Source organism: Numenius arquata, chromosome 14, assembly GCF_964106895.1.
Source record: "Numenius arquata chromosome 14, bNumArq3.hap1.1, whole genome shotgun sequence".
Classification (NCBI taxonomy): Eukaryota; Metazoa; Chordata; class Aves; order Charadriiformes; family Scolopacidae; genus Numenius; species Numenius arquata.
In genome coordinates this window covers 8,846,223-8,862,322 of record NC_133589.1, presented here as the reverse complement: position 1 = coordinate 8,862,322, position 16,100 = coordinate 8,846,223, and the positions used below count along the sequence as shown (strand labels likewise).

General features: G+C 43.2%; 1 protein-coding gene across 1 annotated transcript; it reads left to right on the top strand.

Moving 5' to 3' along the window:
• The first annotated feature begins 92 nt into the window (after positions 1 to 92).
• REXO5 (RNA exonuclease 5) lies at positions 93 to 15,778 on the top strand. The gene is made up of 19 exons (XM_074158575.1): positions 93 to 209; positions 1,910 to 2,031; positions 2,719 to 2,845; positions 3,711 to 3,795; positions 5,017 to 5,166; positions 5,302 to 5,390; positions 6,189 to 6,304; positions 7,131 to 7,269; positions 7,840 to 7,934; positions 8,756 to 8,858; positions 9,464 to 9,600; positions 9,922 to 10,030; positions 10,361 to 10,471; positions 10,595 to 10,732; positions 11,238 to 11,330; positions 11,837 to 12,056; positions 12,580 to 12,773; positions 13,352 to 13,461; positions 15,557 to 15,778. Exons 1-19 carry the CDS (start codon positions 93 to 95, stop codon positions 15,624 to 15,626), a joined length of 2,325 nt encoding a protein of 774 aa, XP_074014676.1. The 3' UTR covers positions 15,627 to 15,778.
• The last annotated feature ends 322 nt before the right edge of the window (positions 15,779 to 16,100 follow it).

The window sequence follows — 16,100 nt, the reverse complement described above, 5'->3', positions numbered from 1 at the left end:
GCCGCGGCCGTTGGGCAGGCGCTGGGGCCTGGCCCGGAGGGCCGCTGTGAGGGCCCGCGGTGGCATCGCCCCGCGGGGCTGTCCTGCCGGCCATGGTGAAGGCTGGCTGCGTGAACGGGCTCAAAAGGCCCGCCGAGGGCGCGGGGGGGCGGCCGGCGCCTCGGAAGAGGAGGAAGGCGGCCGGCGGCGGCCGGGGATCGGCCCCTGAGGTGAGGAGCGGAGCGCGGGCGGGCGCGGGGTCAGAACCCCGCGGGGGGCGGCGGCGGTTCCCCCGCACAGCCCCCTGCATGGCGTTACCGCCTCAGGCGCGGGGGTGCCGGAAACTCCGCAAAAACGTGTTTACTGGCGGTCTGCTGGTTTTACGAGCTGGAGGATCGGCTAAAAATCATACCTACAGATAATGGCTTAGTCTCTGCTCCCAGGAACGTGGAAATGAACTCATTGGGAGTCTTGAGCATTTACTCTTAAGAAATTTTAAAATTTTAACGTAAGTAAACTCTCCAGTATCGATTTTTCCTAAACAAAGTAGATCTTGAAAAGAGCATGTGTCTGCTCAGCGCATTCACACCTGAGGGATGCAGATCAACCCCAAGTTCCAGCCTCATGGTGACACCTTACTCGCCCCAGGTACAGCCACCTTGGTGCCCAGCTCGGGACGAGAGTAAGCACGTCTGTCCTCTGAGGTCGGTCTTACTTGTACCTGATCAGAGACAGAAGGTCCCGTGGTTGGCAGGTGGCCTTTGCTTGGTGAAATTAAACTTCTGCTGTTTGGGTAGGTTGGTTTGTTGGGCTTTTTTTGCAGAGCTGTAATTGAAAACAATGGTGTCATTATTTATATGTCTAACTTAGCATGAGGGATGAGGGACTAGCAATTACAGCACCCTGTGTTATTACTACCAGATGATTCTGAACCACTGGTACCTCAAAGGTTGTCACCTCTGTTTAGCCTTCGTACCCAGTGACAAATGACTTTAAAAGTGCTCAGTCCCACGTGGGCAGGCTCCGTCAAAATTAACGAGCACAAGGCTTGTTAGCGTGGTGGGGAAAACACAACTTCTGGTAGTGGTTTCATTGAATCATAGAGTAGTTTGGGTTGGAAGGGACCTAGTCATCTAGTCCAGCTCCCCTGCAATGAGCAGGGAGAAATCCTGTTGATCCCGTGGGATTTGATATTCTGTAGTGTTCTGTGGTCTTTTTTCTTTTCCCCTGTATGCTGTGATCTCTTTTCATCACATAAAAAGAGTATCTTTAAAATTTTTACAGATCAAAGGCGCTCCATTGGAACAGGCCATATGGTCAGTGCCGGTCTCCAAAATCATGTGTTTACTTGCTGATTAGCCTTTAGGAGAAATTGTACATTTAGGCCTAAAGAACTGTTGTGTTGAACCATGTGGTACAGTCTCCGCTCCAGCTCATCTCTTCCTGCAGTTTCTTTGGATGAAACACTTTTTTCCTGCAGGGGTCAGCAAACCCATCTGCCAAAACAGATCCCATAATGTAAATGAAGTAAGTGGGTTACACCAGAACCTTAGGTGAAGTGGCAACGGATAACACTTGTATAAATGCCCAAAGCTCTACAGCAGCAAGTGGGTGAATGATTTGAGAGAGCAGAACATCATGTTGGCAAATCAAGTCTCCTTGCTACATACATCTACTTACGTTAATCTTTATTAGATAAATCTTTGAAGTTAGAGTACGTGGGTTACTGAAATATTGATAGTAAATTTAATATTAAAGTGTGATCTGAAAGGAAACTTTTGCCTGTAATAAAACTGGAAGAGTTATTTTAGATGTGGTTGATTTTATCCAAATAGTAAATAGTTTCCTTTTACTGTATAATTCACTTAATTTTCCATGAACTTGTGTAACTATGTAAAACCTTTCTTTACTAAAATTTCCCTTGTTACAGGAAAAGTCATCTTGCTTGTCAGCAGCTTTATTTGGTGAGGACTGTGAAATCAGCCGTGACCAGCTGTATGAGTTGTTAAAGTATGCAGCTTTGGGAAAATGCCACAATGCAACACAGCCCAGGTACAACACATTCATATTCGGGAATCAACCCTGTCTGGTGTCTCCACGGGTTGTTAAAACTTCCCTAGAGGCATATTGGCCATGCTGGTTTTGGAGTCCGTGCAGCGCAGTCACCATAATGACAGCCTGTGTTATGTAGATGCAGTTGTTGCTAGACTTGGCCAGAGACCAGAATTCCTCTTCTGACAAAAATTCTACCATTTCTTAGTTCTGTTTCATGCAGTTATCAAAAAGTAAACAATTTTGTGGAACAGAAGAAGCTTTGCACACTGAGAAACAAAATACCATGTTAAAAATACTAACGCAGCACAAAAAATATTAACAGCTTTTATGTCAGATATAGTAGAAACAGAGCGTTCTAGAGTGTTTGCCCTTTGAGTGTTTGCCCTGTTGAAGTTACTCGTGTATTCACGTTGTGATGCGTATAAATGAGGTATAAATGTCTTGAAATGGTAGCGCAGCAGAATTTTGCTATAACTCACTCTTTCTCTGTTTCCACTATTATGTTGCTTCCAGGAATATGTGGCTGTTTGAGATAAGCTATACAGCCTCTTCTCATTGAAGTTATTTGGCACTTTGTCATTCATTGACTTAAAAAGCTGGGCTGGTTCCAAGTTTGTTTTTAAGAGTGCTTGATAATTGTTTTGCTTTGATTTTTAATTTTTGTTTCTGTTTTTTAAACTGTAGCTGGTGCCGTATTTATCGCCAGAGCCACCTGGCTGGGGTTGTGGTTATTGTTCTACCTGAAATGAGCCAACTCCATTTCTACAAATTCTATTTGCAGTTCAAACACCTCAGAAGAGTGTTCCGGCATGTAAGTCCCCTGGCTGCATTGCTGTCTTCTAAACTTCTTCCAGTCCTGAAACCATGTCCCAAGGATTAATCGCTGCAGGAAAAATATTGCCTTTTCCAATAGGACATGGCCATCTTTGACTCCCAAAGCAAGCTAATGAGAGGATTTGTTTGTAACCTTTGTCAGCTCAGAACAAAGGCTAAGGCTTTGCTATTAGAAGCAGGTTTTCAAGACATGTCTTTGAAGCCTTACCAGGTGAAACATGTGTTGATGTTTCAGTCCTCTGACTGTTATGCTTCCTGCATCTTCAGGATGCCGGTGAGTTTAAAAATATCTCAGTTAATTTCGAATTTACTCTGACTGAGTGAGGAGACTCTTAATAGTTATGCTATTCCCACTGGTTGAAGAATCTCACTTTTACTATTTGCACTTTATGTCAAGTTTTTCCCATTTCCCAAAAAGATTATTAAAATAATTATTTTAATTTTCCAAGTTACAAGCAACATTTTTGAAGGAAGAAAGAAGCTCTTTGATTCAGACTTCTAGAGAATTCTTTCTGAACTGTAGCAAATACAAATCACAACTTAACTGGAAGGTCTGGAACTTGCTTTAGTTTCTATCAAAGAAAGTCTTAAGATCTGCCTTCTTGCTCGTACCAGGCAAGGCAAATCTGTCCCGTGGTACAAAGAATCCTATATTGTCTGTCATTAAAACAGGTTTAGTTTGTGTTGGGTTTTTATTCTTCCTTGAGAAAACACCAAACATATTTCCACTACTTTGTTATCCATCCTCCTCTAAATTTGGCTGGTTTAGGGATCAAGAAACATCTAATTTGCTTCATATTTCTTCTTCTCTTTCAAAGTCTGTAACACATCTCTTTTTCTAGAGATTCACATTAACACCTTCCGCCAACTTCCTAGCCAGCCTGTATGGAGAAGGAGCAAACCTGAAACCTCAAAACACTGCACAAGGTATCTTGCTTGGTTTTGCATCGTCTCTTAGAACCACAGTGATTCACTTTCAACACTAATTTATGACTTTGCATCCTGTGCAATCCCAGTGTGCTGCTATGGTAAACTTGCTTACAAAGGAAAACGTACAGTGGCTTAAACCATGAGACTGGGTACCCTGACTACTTCAGTCACTCTTTGTTGGTCACAAGCAAATGCAAAAAGCAGAGAGAAAGTTTTTAACATGTTTAATCCAAAATTCTGATTCGTTACCCATTTTGTGATTATTTTATTCTAAGATGTATCTAATAAAAGATACAGAAATATAAATTAGATTCAAGCTAAGTAGTTACTCATTTCTTTGGGTACGTTGACAACAGATTTCCTATGTTTATACTCTTTATAGAAGTGATTGTAATCCAACAGGCTTGTACAAAACCTGCAAGAGACTACAACTTCACTGAAATTGTTAGAAGTGTAACAAAGAATCTTGAATTCGAAGTCCTAAATGGGAGAATGAACAGCTGTTACTTTCAGTGTATTGACAAAGCCCTCTAGCCTCATGACTGTAAACCTACTGCACAGTCACAGATCTGAGATGTCAGGTATATTTTCTTTTAAGTGTAATCTGCAGAAAATCGCCTATAGGATAATTTGTCTTTACACAGCCGTGGATTCTGGTGTCAGTGCAGTGATTGCTTCTTTGTGAGCCACACTTAGAGCACATTTTCTCCCGATAACGCTTACAGGAAGGAATTCCACAGAGAGGGTAGAAAAGAAAAGAGAACTTCTTTTACAGCTTATGTGAAGTAACAGATGATTATGTTGTTAGGTTTATGAGGCAAGTTTGTTCCCTCTGTTTCTGAAAGGAGTGCGAGGCTGACTTGCTTCTGAATCAACCAGCAGTGTCGGTAGCTGAACTGGGAGTAAGATTAAAGTATGCTGAATATCAAGCATATTATATCTAGTATATACACTATATATAGTATTGTGTATTTATATAGTGTGTGTATGTGTGTATATATATATACACACAATAAATGGGATATAAACTGGAGGTATATATATATATAAAAACTGGCGATAGATGTTTCTGTGTCTGTCTATCTCTCTCCAGTTTATTGTTCTAAATAGTGTTTTCCTTTGAAATGGTGTAGCCTTGTAGCTTGCAGACTACTGCAGAAATCTGTCTGCAAGTAGGGAGTGCTATCTGAGCTTGACAGATGCTTCTGTATTTTACAGGTTTGACTTCCACTAGCAGTGAATGTATTTCTAAAGGTGCAGACTCGCAATGTGATCCCATCATTCAGAAATATGGAGGAAAAAAACGAGGCCTTACTAGCTATATTCTAACTTTAGAAGAGCAGAAAAAAAATGACTATCCCACAAAAGGTCAGTTTTTGAAGGCATTTGTTTGTTTCTTTTGTGTTGTGGTTTTTTTTTTATCACAGTTAGTGATATGTTTGGTCACAAGAGTTTTAGAAGAGAGAGGTCTGTTTATTATTCGTGGGTACCTTTTCATTCTAGGCTCCCCCAGATGCAATGGCTATGTATGTACGGAGTGTAACCAGCAGAGGACGGACAGCAGCCCCCTCTTCGGTCTGGACTGTGAAATGGTAAAAATAAATGTGTGGCCTTACAAAATGTAGTCAAGCAACCAAACTTCTACCAGCTATTCCAAAGTGAGCCAAGCACCCTGTGTATTTGCTAAACCACATCTGATGTATTAATATCTGCTGCCAGTCCCTTCATTGATGGTACCGGTGCTAAATGCAGCCATGGGAAGGACTGGGGAAGGGGTTCTGGTGACAAGACAGAAATGTTATCTTGAGCAGTGCAGTAGAGACTCAGTTCTGCATTGGCTGTTGGAGCAGTGACCCTTGAGACTGCTGTGGAATCCCTCCTCCCAGCCCTCCCCAAGGTCTGGGAGAGGAAAGACACTTCCCTATCACTCATCTTTCCTTTAGCCATCACAGTTCCTCTGGCAGCACGCTGTGTTGAAGATCCTTCATTTAGGGCAGTTTTGACCTTGCACAGATGCCTATTTGGTATCAGCATTGAGTAACTAATGATACAACCTGGGCTCTGCTTTTAAATTGTGCATCTTCTCTGGTGAAGATGCTCTCAGTGGCAGCTCTGCAGGGCAGAGCGCAGACCAATTCTGGGAAACCAGCAGTTCTTTAAAATGGTTTTCTTTTGCTGTGCTTGCCTGTGTGTCTCCTGTGCTTATGGTGGCCATTTAACAATTAAAGTGAAGCATCTACAGTATAAAACAACTAGCTATGAGTGGTAGATCTCCGAGTTGAGTAGCTCCTTAATAGTGATGCTGGCCGCAGCCACGTCCCATGTCAGCTAAGGTTTCTGAGTGGCAGCATCATGCTGATTCAACAACTGCCTCTGCTTCTTCCTGACAGTGCCTGACTGCAAAAGGGAATGAAGTCACTCGTGTCTCTTTGGTGGATGCACAGGGTCAATGCCTCTTGAATGAACTAGTCAGACCTGAAAGCACAGTAGTGCACTACCGCACCAGGTGACTTGCACATAAGTTTCTTATCTCCTCCTCTTTAAGAGCTCCAACCCTTTCAAATTAAGTCTGTTATACAGGACCTTTTAGAAGGCTTTGGTTTGCACAGATGCTACGGAATTTCACTCAGTGTTAGGAATACAGTTCTTGCGATGTGATTAGAATAACCAACATTTATGTATACACTCTATATGTATACACTCTCTGTGACATAGTGCCCCTGTGGCTGCTTAGCAGAAGCATTCCCATTCTGCAGCGTTCCAGGAAAAGTTCTGTTACAAATTAATGATACACAGTGCAAGTTACTCTTTACTGCTGGCTATAAAATAAGATGGAGGGTAGGAGTACAGGATTGCAGTCTGCATCTCTCTGCTCTGGAGCTAAGTCTGCTCATCTGTAAAATATGAACAGAGCGGCTTATCAGCTTGTACTAGGGCTGGGCTCAGTACAAGAGCAGGCAAAACTCGGGCATTGTCTTCTCCAGGACTTTACCCGGCTTTGTCGAAGAGGTGACATGGCAATCCCCTCAGGTTACTTGGAAGCATCTCCTTCCACCATCAGTCTTGCAGTATTTCCTTACCTGTGCTATCTGATGCTAAGAACTGTATCACTTAAGAATAAGTTATACTCAAGAGAGAGATAAACTTTTGAAACAAATGTGGTAGCACTCACAGCAGTTTAATATACCTGCAGTGTATCCCCTTATGTTGGAACAGAAAGCAGAAATAGCATTCTGTCATTAGTTTGTATTTTACATGCTCTACTTGTAATACTCTCCAGCAGGCGCTGTTGCTAATGTGTTGCATTTACCTCTTCCAACTTTGTTTTGAAGATTCTCAGGAATCACAAGGGAAATGCTTCTTCCAGTGAAAACCAGACTGTCAGACATCCAAACCAGACTAAAAAAAATGCTTCCCCGTGATGCAGTATTGGTGGGTCATTCTCTAAATAATGATCTTCAGGCTTTGGAAGTGAGTATGCTTTTAAGAGTATTTTTCCCAACCCTGTGGTACTGATTTCAGACCTGAAAATTAAACAATTCCTCTTTCTATTAGTGAACACTTGTTAATTGCTTTTTATTCTGAGTAGCCTTATGTCAGTAAGAATTTAAAACAGAAAGATTCTTCTCACATCTGTAAAACTTGCAAGGGGTTGTTCAGAACCAAAAAGGAAAGGAAGGGTCTGTCCAGACATAGACACAGTTGTGACAGAAGCTTTACCTCTCTGCTTCAGCCAGATGCTCCTGATAGCTCTGTCACAGGAAGAACTGAAGTCCTTCCTGTATTTAATTTAACCAACCTAAAATGCTTGAATCGTAATTAATCTTTCTAACCAAATCTAGATCTTCCCAATAGAGTGTTAGAAAGGAGAGTTGGGCTTGTTTCATTATGCTCATCTGCTCTCTTGTTGTGGACCAGTTGTCTGTCAGTGAGAAACTGGCAACTGAAATGAAAAGACAGAGGCACAGATAACAATGGAGCTACTGCCCAGTTCTATAGGACTGCTGTTTTTAAATTAAACTAGTGTTTTCTCTCCTCCAGATGATCCACCCCAGTGTTATCGATACTTCATTGCTTTTTGCCAGAAGTGAAGGTCGAAGATTTAGGCTAAAATTTCTAGCCAAAGCTGTTTTAGGGTAAGATTATTACCATATTGGCATGGGAAACATTAGAAACTGTCATGGTGGGTCATAGGGTCTTGCTGTTCAACTAGTAGCATCAGAATTTTATTTTTTTTTCACTAAAATTCAAAAGAAAGGAGGAGGTTGTGCAAATAGACATGGTAAAGAAGAATTTACTGCCTGCTTGAAACATCAGGCAGCATAACGGGTTGTCTTGGAGCAAGCACGGACCCTGTGACCTGGCCAGATTTGAGTCCTCATGACACTAGCTTTTCTGCAGGTCTGTAGTGTAGTGAATTGTAGAGCAACAAAGACTCTCCGGCTCACACAAATGAGATCCGTTGCAATTAGCAAGAAAGAAAGGTTAATGTACGAAAGTATGATTTACTGGCTTAAATCCTGTTCCTCGACATACTAGCTACCACTGGATCGTTTGACTTAGCAATATAGTTCTCATCATTCACACAGTGAATATTAATACTCTGCAGCACCAAACTTCACTGAGTTGGAGGCTGCCTCCCTGTCTGTGTGCACCTTATGGGTTGGGTCATCGGGCAGGGAAGAAGTAAAATTAAAAATAGTCACTCATCAGAGTACCAAGTATTAGCAGTGCTGCTGTCAAACCCGTTAAACAGTGTTTTGCTCAACATTGCAAAAACATTTATTGGGGTAACTTTTGGGAATATTTCACAAGAATCCTGCTGCACAGAACTGAAATCCTTTTTGGAGAGGGGAAAGCTATTTTGCCCAAAACGGACCCAATCTAGAAAAGACAGGATGTTGATCAATGTGGAAAAACAGATAACCTGCCTGTACACCTGATTTTGATGCCCTAGGAAGGAGATTCAGTGTGAACAGAAGCTTGGGCATGATCCTGCAGAAGATGCTAGAGCTGCTTTGGAATTGGCTCAATTCTTTATTGAGCAAGGACCAGCAAAGGTAGCTATATCTAATTAAGATTTCTGTCCTTAATCACAGAGCATACAAGTTGTTGTGCTTATGAAGGAAAAAAAACATCCCTGCCCATCCTGTTGTTGATTTAAGAGAAAATGGAGCTGTGATAGAGGCCTCAATTTTGGCAGCTTGTTACTTTCAGCATATATCCAGGTATCTTAATAACCTGAGCATTACCAGTGTTTCAGTACTCAAACACTGACGTGAATCAGCGTTCCTGCTGGTGTTGTAGAGGGGCATTGGGTAAAGAAGGATTGAGACACTCCCAGCCTACAGGAATGCCTGTCATTTTTCCAGATGAAAGAAGTGAGAGACCTCGTATGTTGTGGCAGTGATTCAGCTGGTTTTATGAGTCTCTTGCTTGTGTCGTTGATTTCTGAGAGAAGTTTTTTGGAGATGATTGCTGGTTGATGCTGTGAGTGCTGCATGCTTGAAAATGACAACAGAAAATAATAAGGCAAGAAATTAATGTCTGTGTTTCTTCACTGCTGTGGAGTGTGCCGAGGTGACTCACAGAGAAAGCATTTGCTTTTTGGTTAGCTACAATTACCTGAGATGAAAGCCAACTCTAATCTTCTTCCTTCCCCAAGGTAGCAGAACTAAACTTGGAGATGCTTCTGACAACTGAAAAACTGGCTGAGGTTTCACAGAAAAGAGCTGCGTTACAGCCACAAGGATATAGGGGCCAGCAACAGTTGAATGAGCCTCCACATTTATCCAAACCATGGTAATAAGATTCTCAAATATGCATGTTTTTCCTTCAGTTTAATACTCAATAAAATGAAAGAAGTACGTTATGTTTTTCAGAAGCCACCAGGATCTTCAGAGAGACACAAATAATTGTAGCATAGCACTGAAAAGCTTTCAGAAGTTGCATCTTATATTTCACAAAGCATTTTCTAAGCTGCTTTGGATGTTGAGGACAAGAATATTATTTCAGATTTCTTTAATGAACTGTATAATTTTTCTCTTGACAAGCACTTCTTGAAAGCTTTTAATTCACTGTATTGATAAGTACTGTGATTCACAGCTTGCTTCTCTCTGCTAGTTTTGTAGAGTGCTTGCAGGTGACTGGCCAAAAACCCCTCCTTTTGGGCAGACAGGAACTAGACTCTTCTGGCCTGTGTCAGAGTAACCTGAGCACTTCAAACAGACAGGTGAGTGGGTTTGTCTCAGCAAGCATCAAAGTAGTTGAGAGTCCTTGTTCTGGGGGGTGGGTAGATGAGTCCTATTTTAAAAAGCTGGCTGACAGTACTGTTAGCAATAGTGTTAATACCAGGTTAGCTAAATCCATTTTAACATTTCGGAAATAAGCTTTGATCCTTTGCATCCTCCTATGACTCACTAAAGAAGAATTTCTGCCTGAGGGCTTCCTTGGACAATAGTGAAAATTAAAGTTGGGAATTAAATTCAATAGCTTTGTTTCTGATCCTTTGCAGTACAATTGTCTTATACCTCTTTGAGACTTTACACTCTTTTCTCTCCAGATTCTTCAGAAAGCCTTAGAAGACGTTCCCCTGTCCACATTCAGTATCATTCAGTTCAGTTTGGGTCCAGAGAACGTTTCATCTCACCACCTTGCTGAACTTTGTGAAAAGGTACTACTTTTTTGAGAATAGTCTTCATTGCTGAGCTTGGAAAGAGACCTTTTTTATGTGGAGGCACCAAGTAGTTAGTTCCTTTGCTTTGTGAAGTTCCTTCTCTAATCTGTGTTCCTACAGGTGGGAAGCAAGCTGACTGACATGATGACAATTTACGCAGGTCCTTTTGAAGAAGGCTTTTGCCTGAAGTCTGTGAAAAAAGAATTTGGGAGGTGTGGACCAATCCAGTCTCTTACAGTGGTAACTGAAACGTACCAGGTGAGGAACACTCAAAGCACTAAGCTCGCTGACAGGCATGGAAGGCCCGAGTGATCTCTTGGAAAGATAAAGATTAGAACTGCTGAAACACCAGTTACTCTGTTTGGGGTTTTTTCTGGTAGTTCAGTCATCAGCTACACAACCATTCAGGGTATCTAAAAGCTGCTACACACAATGACAAGAACAAACACAGATCATGTGGCTTAACTGTGCTGTTCAAGCTAGAGGACTTCGAGCATTGGAGAAGCCAAGATGCTTTTTCTCCCTCTCGAGAGAACTGATAGGCTAAGGCCTTAATGGCAAAAAGGTTGTTATTAATTGCCGAGCTTATTGAAGGCTGTTTTTAACAGCTACAGCATATGGAGTGTTACATGTATTACCCCCCAAACCTTTTTATATTCTATTTGTAAAAGAAAACAAAACTTTATTGACATCTGACTTTTTAAAAGGGAGGGTAAATGTGCGTTATTGATAAGCCTGAAATATCTTGTCGTTCTGTTTCAAGCCCTATGTCTGTATCCAATATGAAGTGCTGGAAGCTGCCCAGCTCGCTGTGGAAAGCCTAAATGGAGCTGAGGTAGCAGGATCCTGCATTAAGGTAAACAACGCAATTAGCAAAAGCCTAAGTTATGTTCAGCATGGGAAGACCATCCAATGTGTCTCTCTTAACATCTGCTCACAGCACAGTGTCTGGGCAAATGCTGGCTGCTTGTGCTGTTACCATCTTCCTGTCCCTGGACAATTTATAGCCACTGGCCAAAAAGAAATGGTTATAGCCCTCTTTTTTTCCTTTCTGCCTGTCAGCAGAAGGGGTACAGAAAGCATTCTGCCCTCCAACTGCAGCATTAAAAGGAAGAGCTAAGTAACAGGGTGTTAAAACGCCATATACAAAGTATGGGTTTCCCAGTTTTATAGTGTTTCTGCATTACCAACATGATGTCTTTTCCTTTTTCATGACTAATTAAGTTAGCCTTCATTAGTTGTATTTTTTCAAGGGAGGGAAATAGCTTGTCAACTTTTGGAATGGGAGAAAATAATTTAAAATAGAGGCTCAGAGCTGCTTGTGCTGACGTGCTGTGTTTGTTCCTGCTGTATCCACCCCAGGTCCAGAGACCCATCGCTGCTGCAACGCTGGACTGTGATGTTTTGATACAGGAACTAGAACTGGATGTAGAAAACGAAGGTGTGATTTATGTGGCGGGTCTAAAGAAGTCACTAACAGAGAAGGACTTGCAAGAAGAATTCAGCCAGTTGAAAGACCTGGAAACACTGTTCCTGCCAAAGGATCTCCAGAGTGGAAAGCACCAGAACTGTTGTTTCCTCAGTAAGTAGCTTCACATAGCAGTAGCCTGCTTATTTCCCTCAAATAAGCTCATTCAGCAGCCCTGGGGACTTCACACAGACACGGCAAGAGCTACTAAAACTCATGTGTGTGCTAAGTGACGGTATTTAAAATACTGCAGTGGAAGCATGTATTGTTTGGAGCAGCAGTTTACAGCTAAATATTTAAAAGGAAAAAAAATTGCTTAAATAAAAAAAGAATATCTTTACTTAAAAAAGTTGCAGGATAGTTCATTGGCTCCAGTACCTTCAGCATGAGGGCTGGCTACTGTGCAGCTTCACACCGACAAGTAATCACCTCTAAAAATCTGAGGAGAACCGGATGAGCGCTGTTGCAGTTCAGTGGCATTTCTATAGCCTGATGTTTACCTGTAGCAAGGATCTGCTTGCGATTTCAGTTTCTTGTCTCCCCCCTGCTCCACACCTTTAGCCCGGCCCTACAGGTGCCAAGGAACATGGCAGCAACATCCCTGCCAAAGCATGTTCCCCTTTTCTTTGTGTTTCAGAATTCCAGACATCACAGAGTGCTGTGGATGCCCTTGAAGTTATAAATGGCTGGACCATGAAGGGCAGCAGACTAAGAAGTAGGAATGCTCTTGCTTCAGGTCACCTCTGGAGATGGATTTGGCAAATGAATCACAGCAATGGGAATCAAAGAAGAACCATCTCTTACAAGAAAATGCAGCAACTCTCTGACTCTGTGAGTTGATGGTTATGCTGATGTTTGTTGCTGTTAGTGAAAGGTTACTGCCCTGGGAACCAGGAGTGGTAACTCTGAGACTTGAGCTGCGTGTAACAGAAGGGTCTCCTTGTGCTGGAGCAGAGGCTGCCAAGGATCAGTTCCCACAAGGCAGTTTGGAGAGGTATCAGCATAATGTGATGTTTGCAGGGTGCTGTGTAACCCTCAAACCAGCGTAGCTGCTCTCAGGGCAGTGAGTGATGCTGCACAGGATCAGAAGCCAACCATTTGAGAGCAGACAGTGTGTACAGGTGTAGCAGGTTGTTTGGGAGTCAGCGGGAGAGGTGACTGGTTGTGTAGCTGTACGGGAAAGAACAGCTCTGGTTGCAGCTCTCATTTTTCCTGGAGGAAGTTGCGGTGCCATTCGAGTAGGGCTTGTGGGTCTCCCTGCACTGCCAAATGCCAAGCCAGTGGCAGAAGCACTGCTGGCCTCACCTGCTCCATCCCTGACACTGCCTGAGCATCAGTCACTTTAAAGTGTGATTGCTACAGACCCACAGATGATGCGAGGATTTTAATGCTGATATTCTGTTATGCAGGAGCAGGATCTAAAGAAAAAGGTGCAGAAGTTAGACCATCATATCAAAAAGCTTTATAGAAGTCTGCAGAATAACACCCTGTGCGTTGTCCTCTTTCCTGGAGTGAACAGGTAACTTGCCACCTATTTTGCAAAGACCCAAGGACAATACATAGCCAAATATTTTTATCTTAATCTATTAAAAAAAATAACACCCTGCATAAGGAAGTGAAAGCCTGAGAGAAGACCTGAAGAAGCTGTTGTACTTACTCAGGCTGACTTTCATGGTAGGCCAATAAAACCTGAACAGTAAGTTCTGCCCATAAGTCATGCCTGATCCAGAACAAGCACAAGTGCTGAAAGCACTTATGTAGCTGATGGTCCAGATTAGCAAGGCTGTGGGACACAGCGTTGATGAATTATACAGGTCTTCTCAGTTCATCTGTCTTCCCCCATTGGAAGTTTCAGCCTTACTGACAGCAGGGTAAGTTTTACGTGCCCGTGAGAGAATCAAGCAGAGTTTCCACAGCAGCCCGGTGTTTTTAAGTAGTTTTGGTGAGGTTTTGTTTGTTTGTTTAAAACCACCTAACTGCTGCAGCCAAGGCCCCATCTACCAGTTGTTGTCTTTTGATACCCCGGTGTATGTGCTTCAGCCATAGCTGATCAAGGTGGTTCATGCCCTCATTCTTACACGAGGGACACAATGGGGAAAAAGGACTGAGTCCATAAGCTTTCATAGGAGGGGGTAAGTCCAAGAGTTTGAGTTGGGCTTCAGTACTGCTCTTGGGGCTGCTTCCAGATGGGGTGGGCTTCCTGCCTGAACTGCCACAGTCATGCACTGCTCAATTATAAACCAGAAAGGTTAAATCTTTCCCAGGAAAGGCCCTAGTTACTGAGTACATATTTCAGCAATTATCTTTCCGTTCTCTCACTGTGTCACTGTTCAGACAGTCAAATAAAGGTCACATCTACCCTTGCTTTTCTTCAGTTTCTCTTCAACAGAAAGGGTACTATCCCTTGTGGGGACAGAAGGCATACCCTGAAATAGAAGTAGGGAGACAGAGCACTCAGCTGGGCGGCCAGCCCCCTCCCCCCCCCATTACTTGAAAGGCTTCCTGAGAATTGTGATGCTGTACCATGCGCTGCACCAAACAGTGTCCCTAGAAGGGAGATGCATCCCCAGCCAAGAGTATATTTAGGCTTAACGCCAGTGACAAACGCTTTCAGCAGGTTTGTCATGCCAAGGGCTGCTCTTGGTGTGATTTGCTCTAATTGTTCAGGTTCTAATAACTGTTTTTAAAAAAAAGAATTTTTTTTTTAATAATTTGTCTTGTTAAATAAAGCTCACTAAGCTGTTACCCCCCCACCACCACCAGCAAGGACTAGTAGCATACAAAGTGAGACAGCAGCAATTCCTACCTCATTAGAGAAGTGGTGATTTCATGTAGCCGTGTGTAAATGGTCTCTGGCACAAGCTGGGTATCAAATACTGCCTCAGTTTAAATCGGCCATGAAGGAGGCCTGGCCTGAGGGCTGAGCTCTGCGGGCAGGTCAGTAGTGCACATGGTCCTGTCATCAGCATCTGCTGCTGCCGCCTTCTGGGCTACAGCTGAGTCAGTTTTTACATTTCTCAGCAATGACTTGCCTCTTCTCTACAGCACAGTGTCACCTCAGCTGCGCACACCAGCCTGTCAGCCCCACCGGAAAGGTGTTGAGGAGAGGATGGCTGTGGAGTTACAGTCCACACTGTGTGTCTTTCCCAGGCGATTTGCTGGTCTCAGCTGGTCTAAATTTACTTTTCAAGGGCCACCGCAAACCAGCCTCATGTGGCACAAGCTTGCCCATTGTCTCACATCACCAAGGGGTACAAAGCCCACCCACAGAACAGGTGGATTTGGGAGTTTGCATCCACAAAGAGTCTGTAGGCGCCCACAGAGCCTGGGCTCGTGTTTCTCACAGGCTGCTGGGTGGGTTGGAAGGGACCTCCAGCCCAGGCTTGGAAGAGGTTTCTTGCCAAGTGAGGTTCCAGTCCAGAGGAGGTATCTTGATTAAGAGAAGAATGCCAAAATAAGTTGGGTGGGGAAAAAATGCAGGTTTTTGTTTTGTTTTTGATTTTTTTCCATTTGCTGCCCCCAAGGATTGCTGGCTTCTCCCTGCTCCACCAGCAACTGCATGTGCATCAAGGCTGCCCTGACCAGCAATAACACACCTCTTGTTTGTGTTGCAGCACGTGTGGATCCCAGTCTGGCCTTGGTCTGATGGGAATAAAAGATGACGGAGGGAGGAGTGCTTGTTAAACTGCCAAGTTTTTAAGCAAAGTCTTTTGTTAAGATATTTTTAATTACTTTAAATATTGATGTCTTTGTAAAGATCTCTTACCATAAGAACAATAGGCTTTCACTCTGTATCTTTTACAAAGCCTAAAAATAAAAGCTATTCAAAACATCTTAAAGCACAAACCCTTTTCCATTAACCCTTTTTGCCGTGGCACTTTCCCTTGGCAGTGGGTGAACTGGGCCGGTGCTCAGAAGAGCTGGGGCAGCCCAGGGGGTGTTCCATGAAAGCCCATCAGCACTGGCCTGCAGGATGTAACTCGGCAAGTCCTTCACTGCCGGGGACTGACGTACCAGCTGGGCTGTCTTCACTGACCCATCGCAGGCTGTAAACCAGCAGCCAAGTTAATGCAGTACCTGCAGCAGCTGCTTAGCGGTTAACAGCTTTCTCCAGAATTGTGTGGATTTCTGGAAGTGTGCTGTGCCAGCTCCGATGCA

Bases quoted from the DNA above. Each gene is read 5' to 3' on its own strand.
- REXO5 (XM_074158575.1), top strand. From the start codon at position 93: ATGGTGAAGGCTGGCTGCGTGAACGGGCTCAAAAGGCCCGCCGAGGGC. The intron at 7,270-7,839 runs GTGAGTATGCTT...TCTCTCCTCCAG, and splicing joins ATGATCTTCAGGCTTTGGAA to ATGATCCACCCCAGTGTTAT. The intron at 12,774-13,351 runs GTGAGTTGATGG...TCTGTTATGCAG, and splicing joins TGCAGCAACTCTCTGACTCT to GAGCAGGATCTAAAGAAAAA.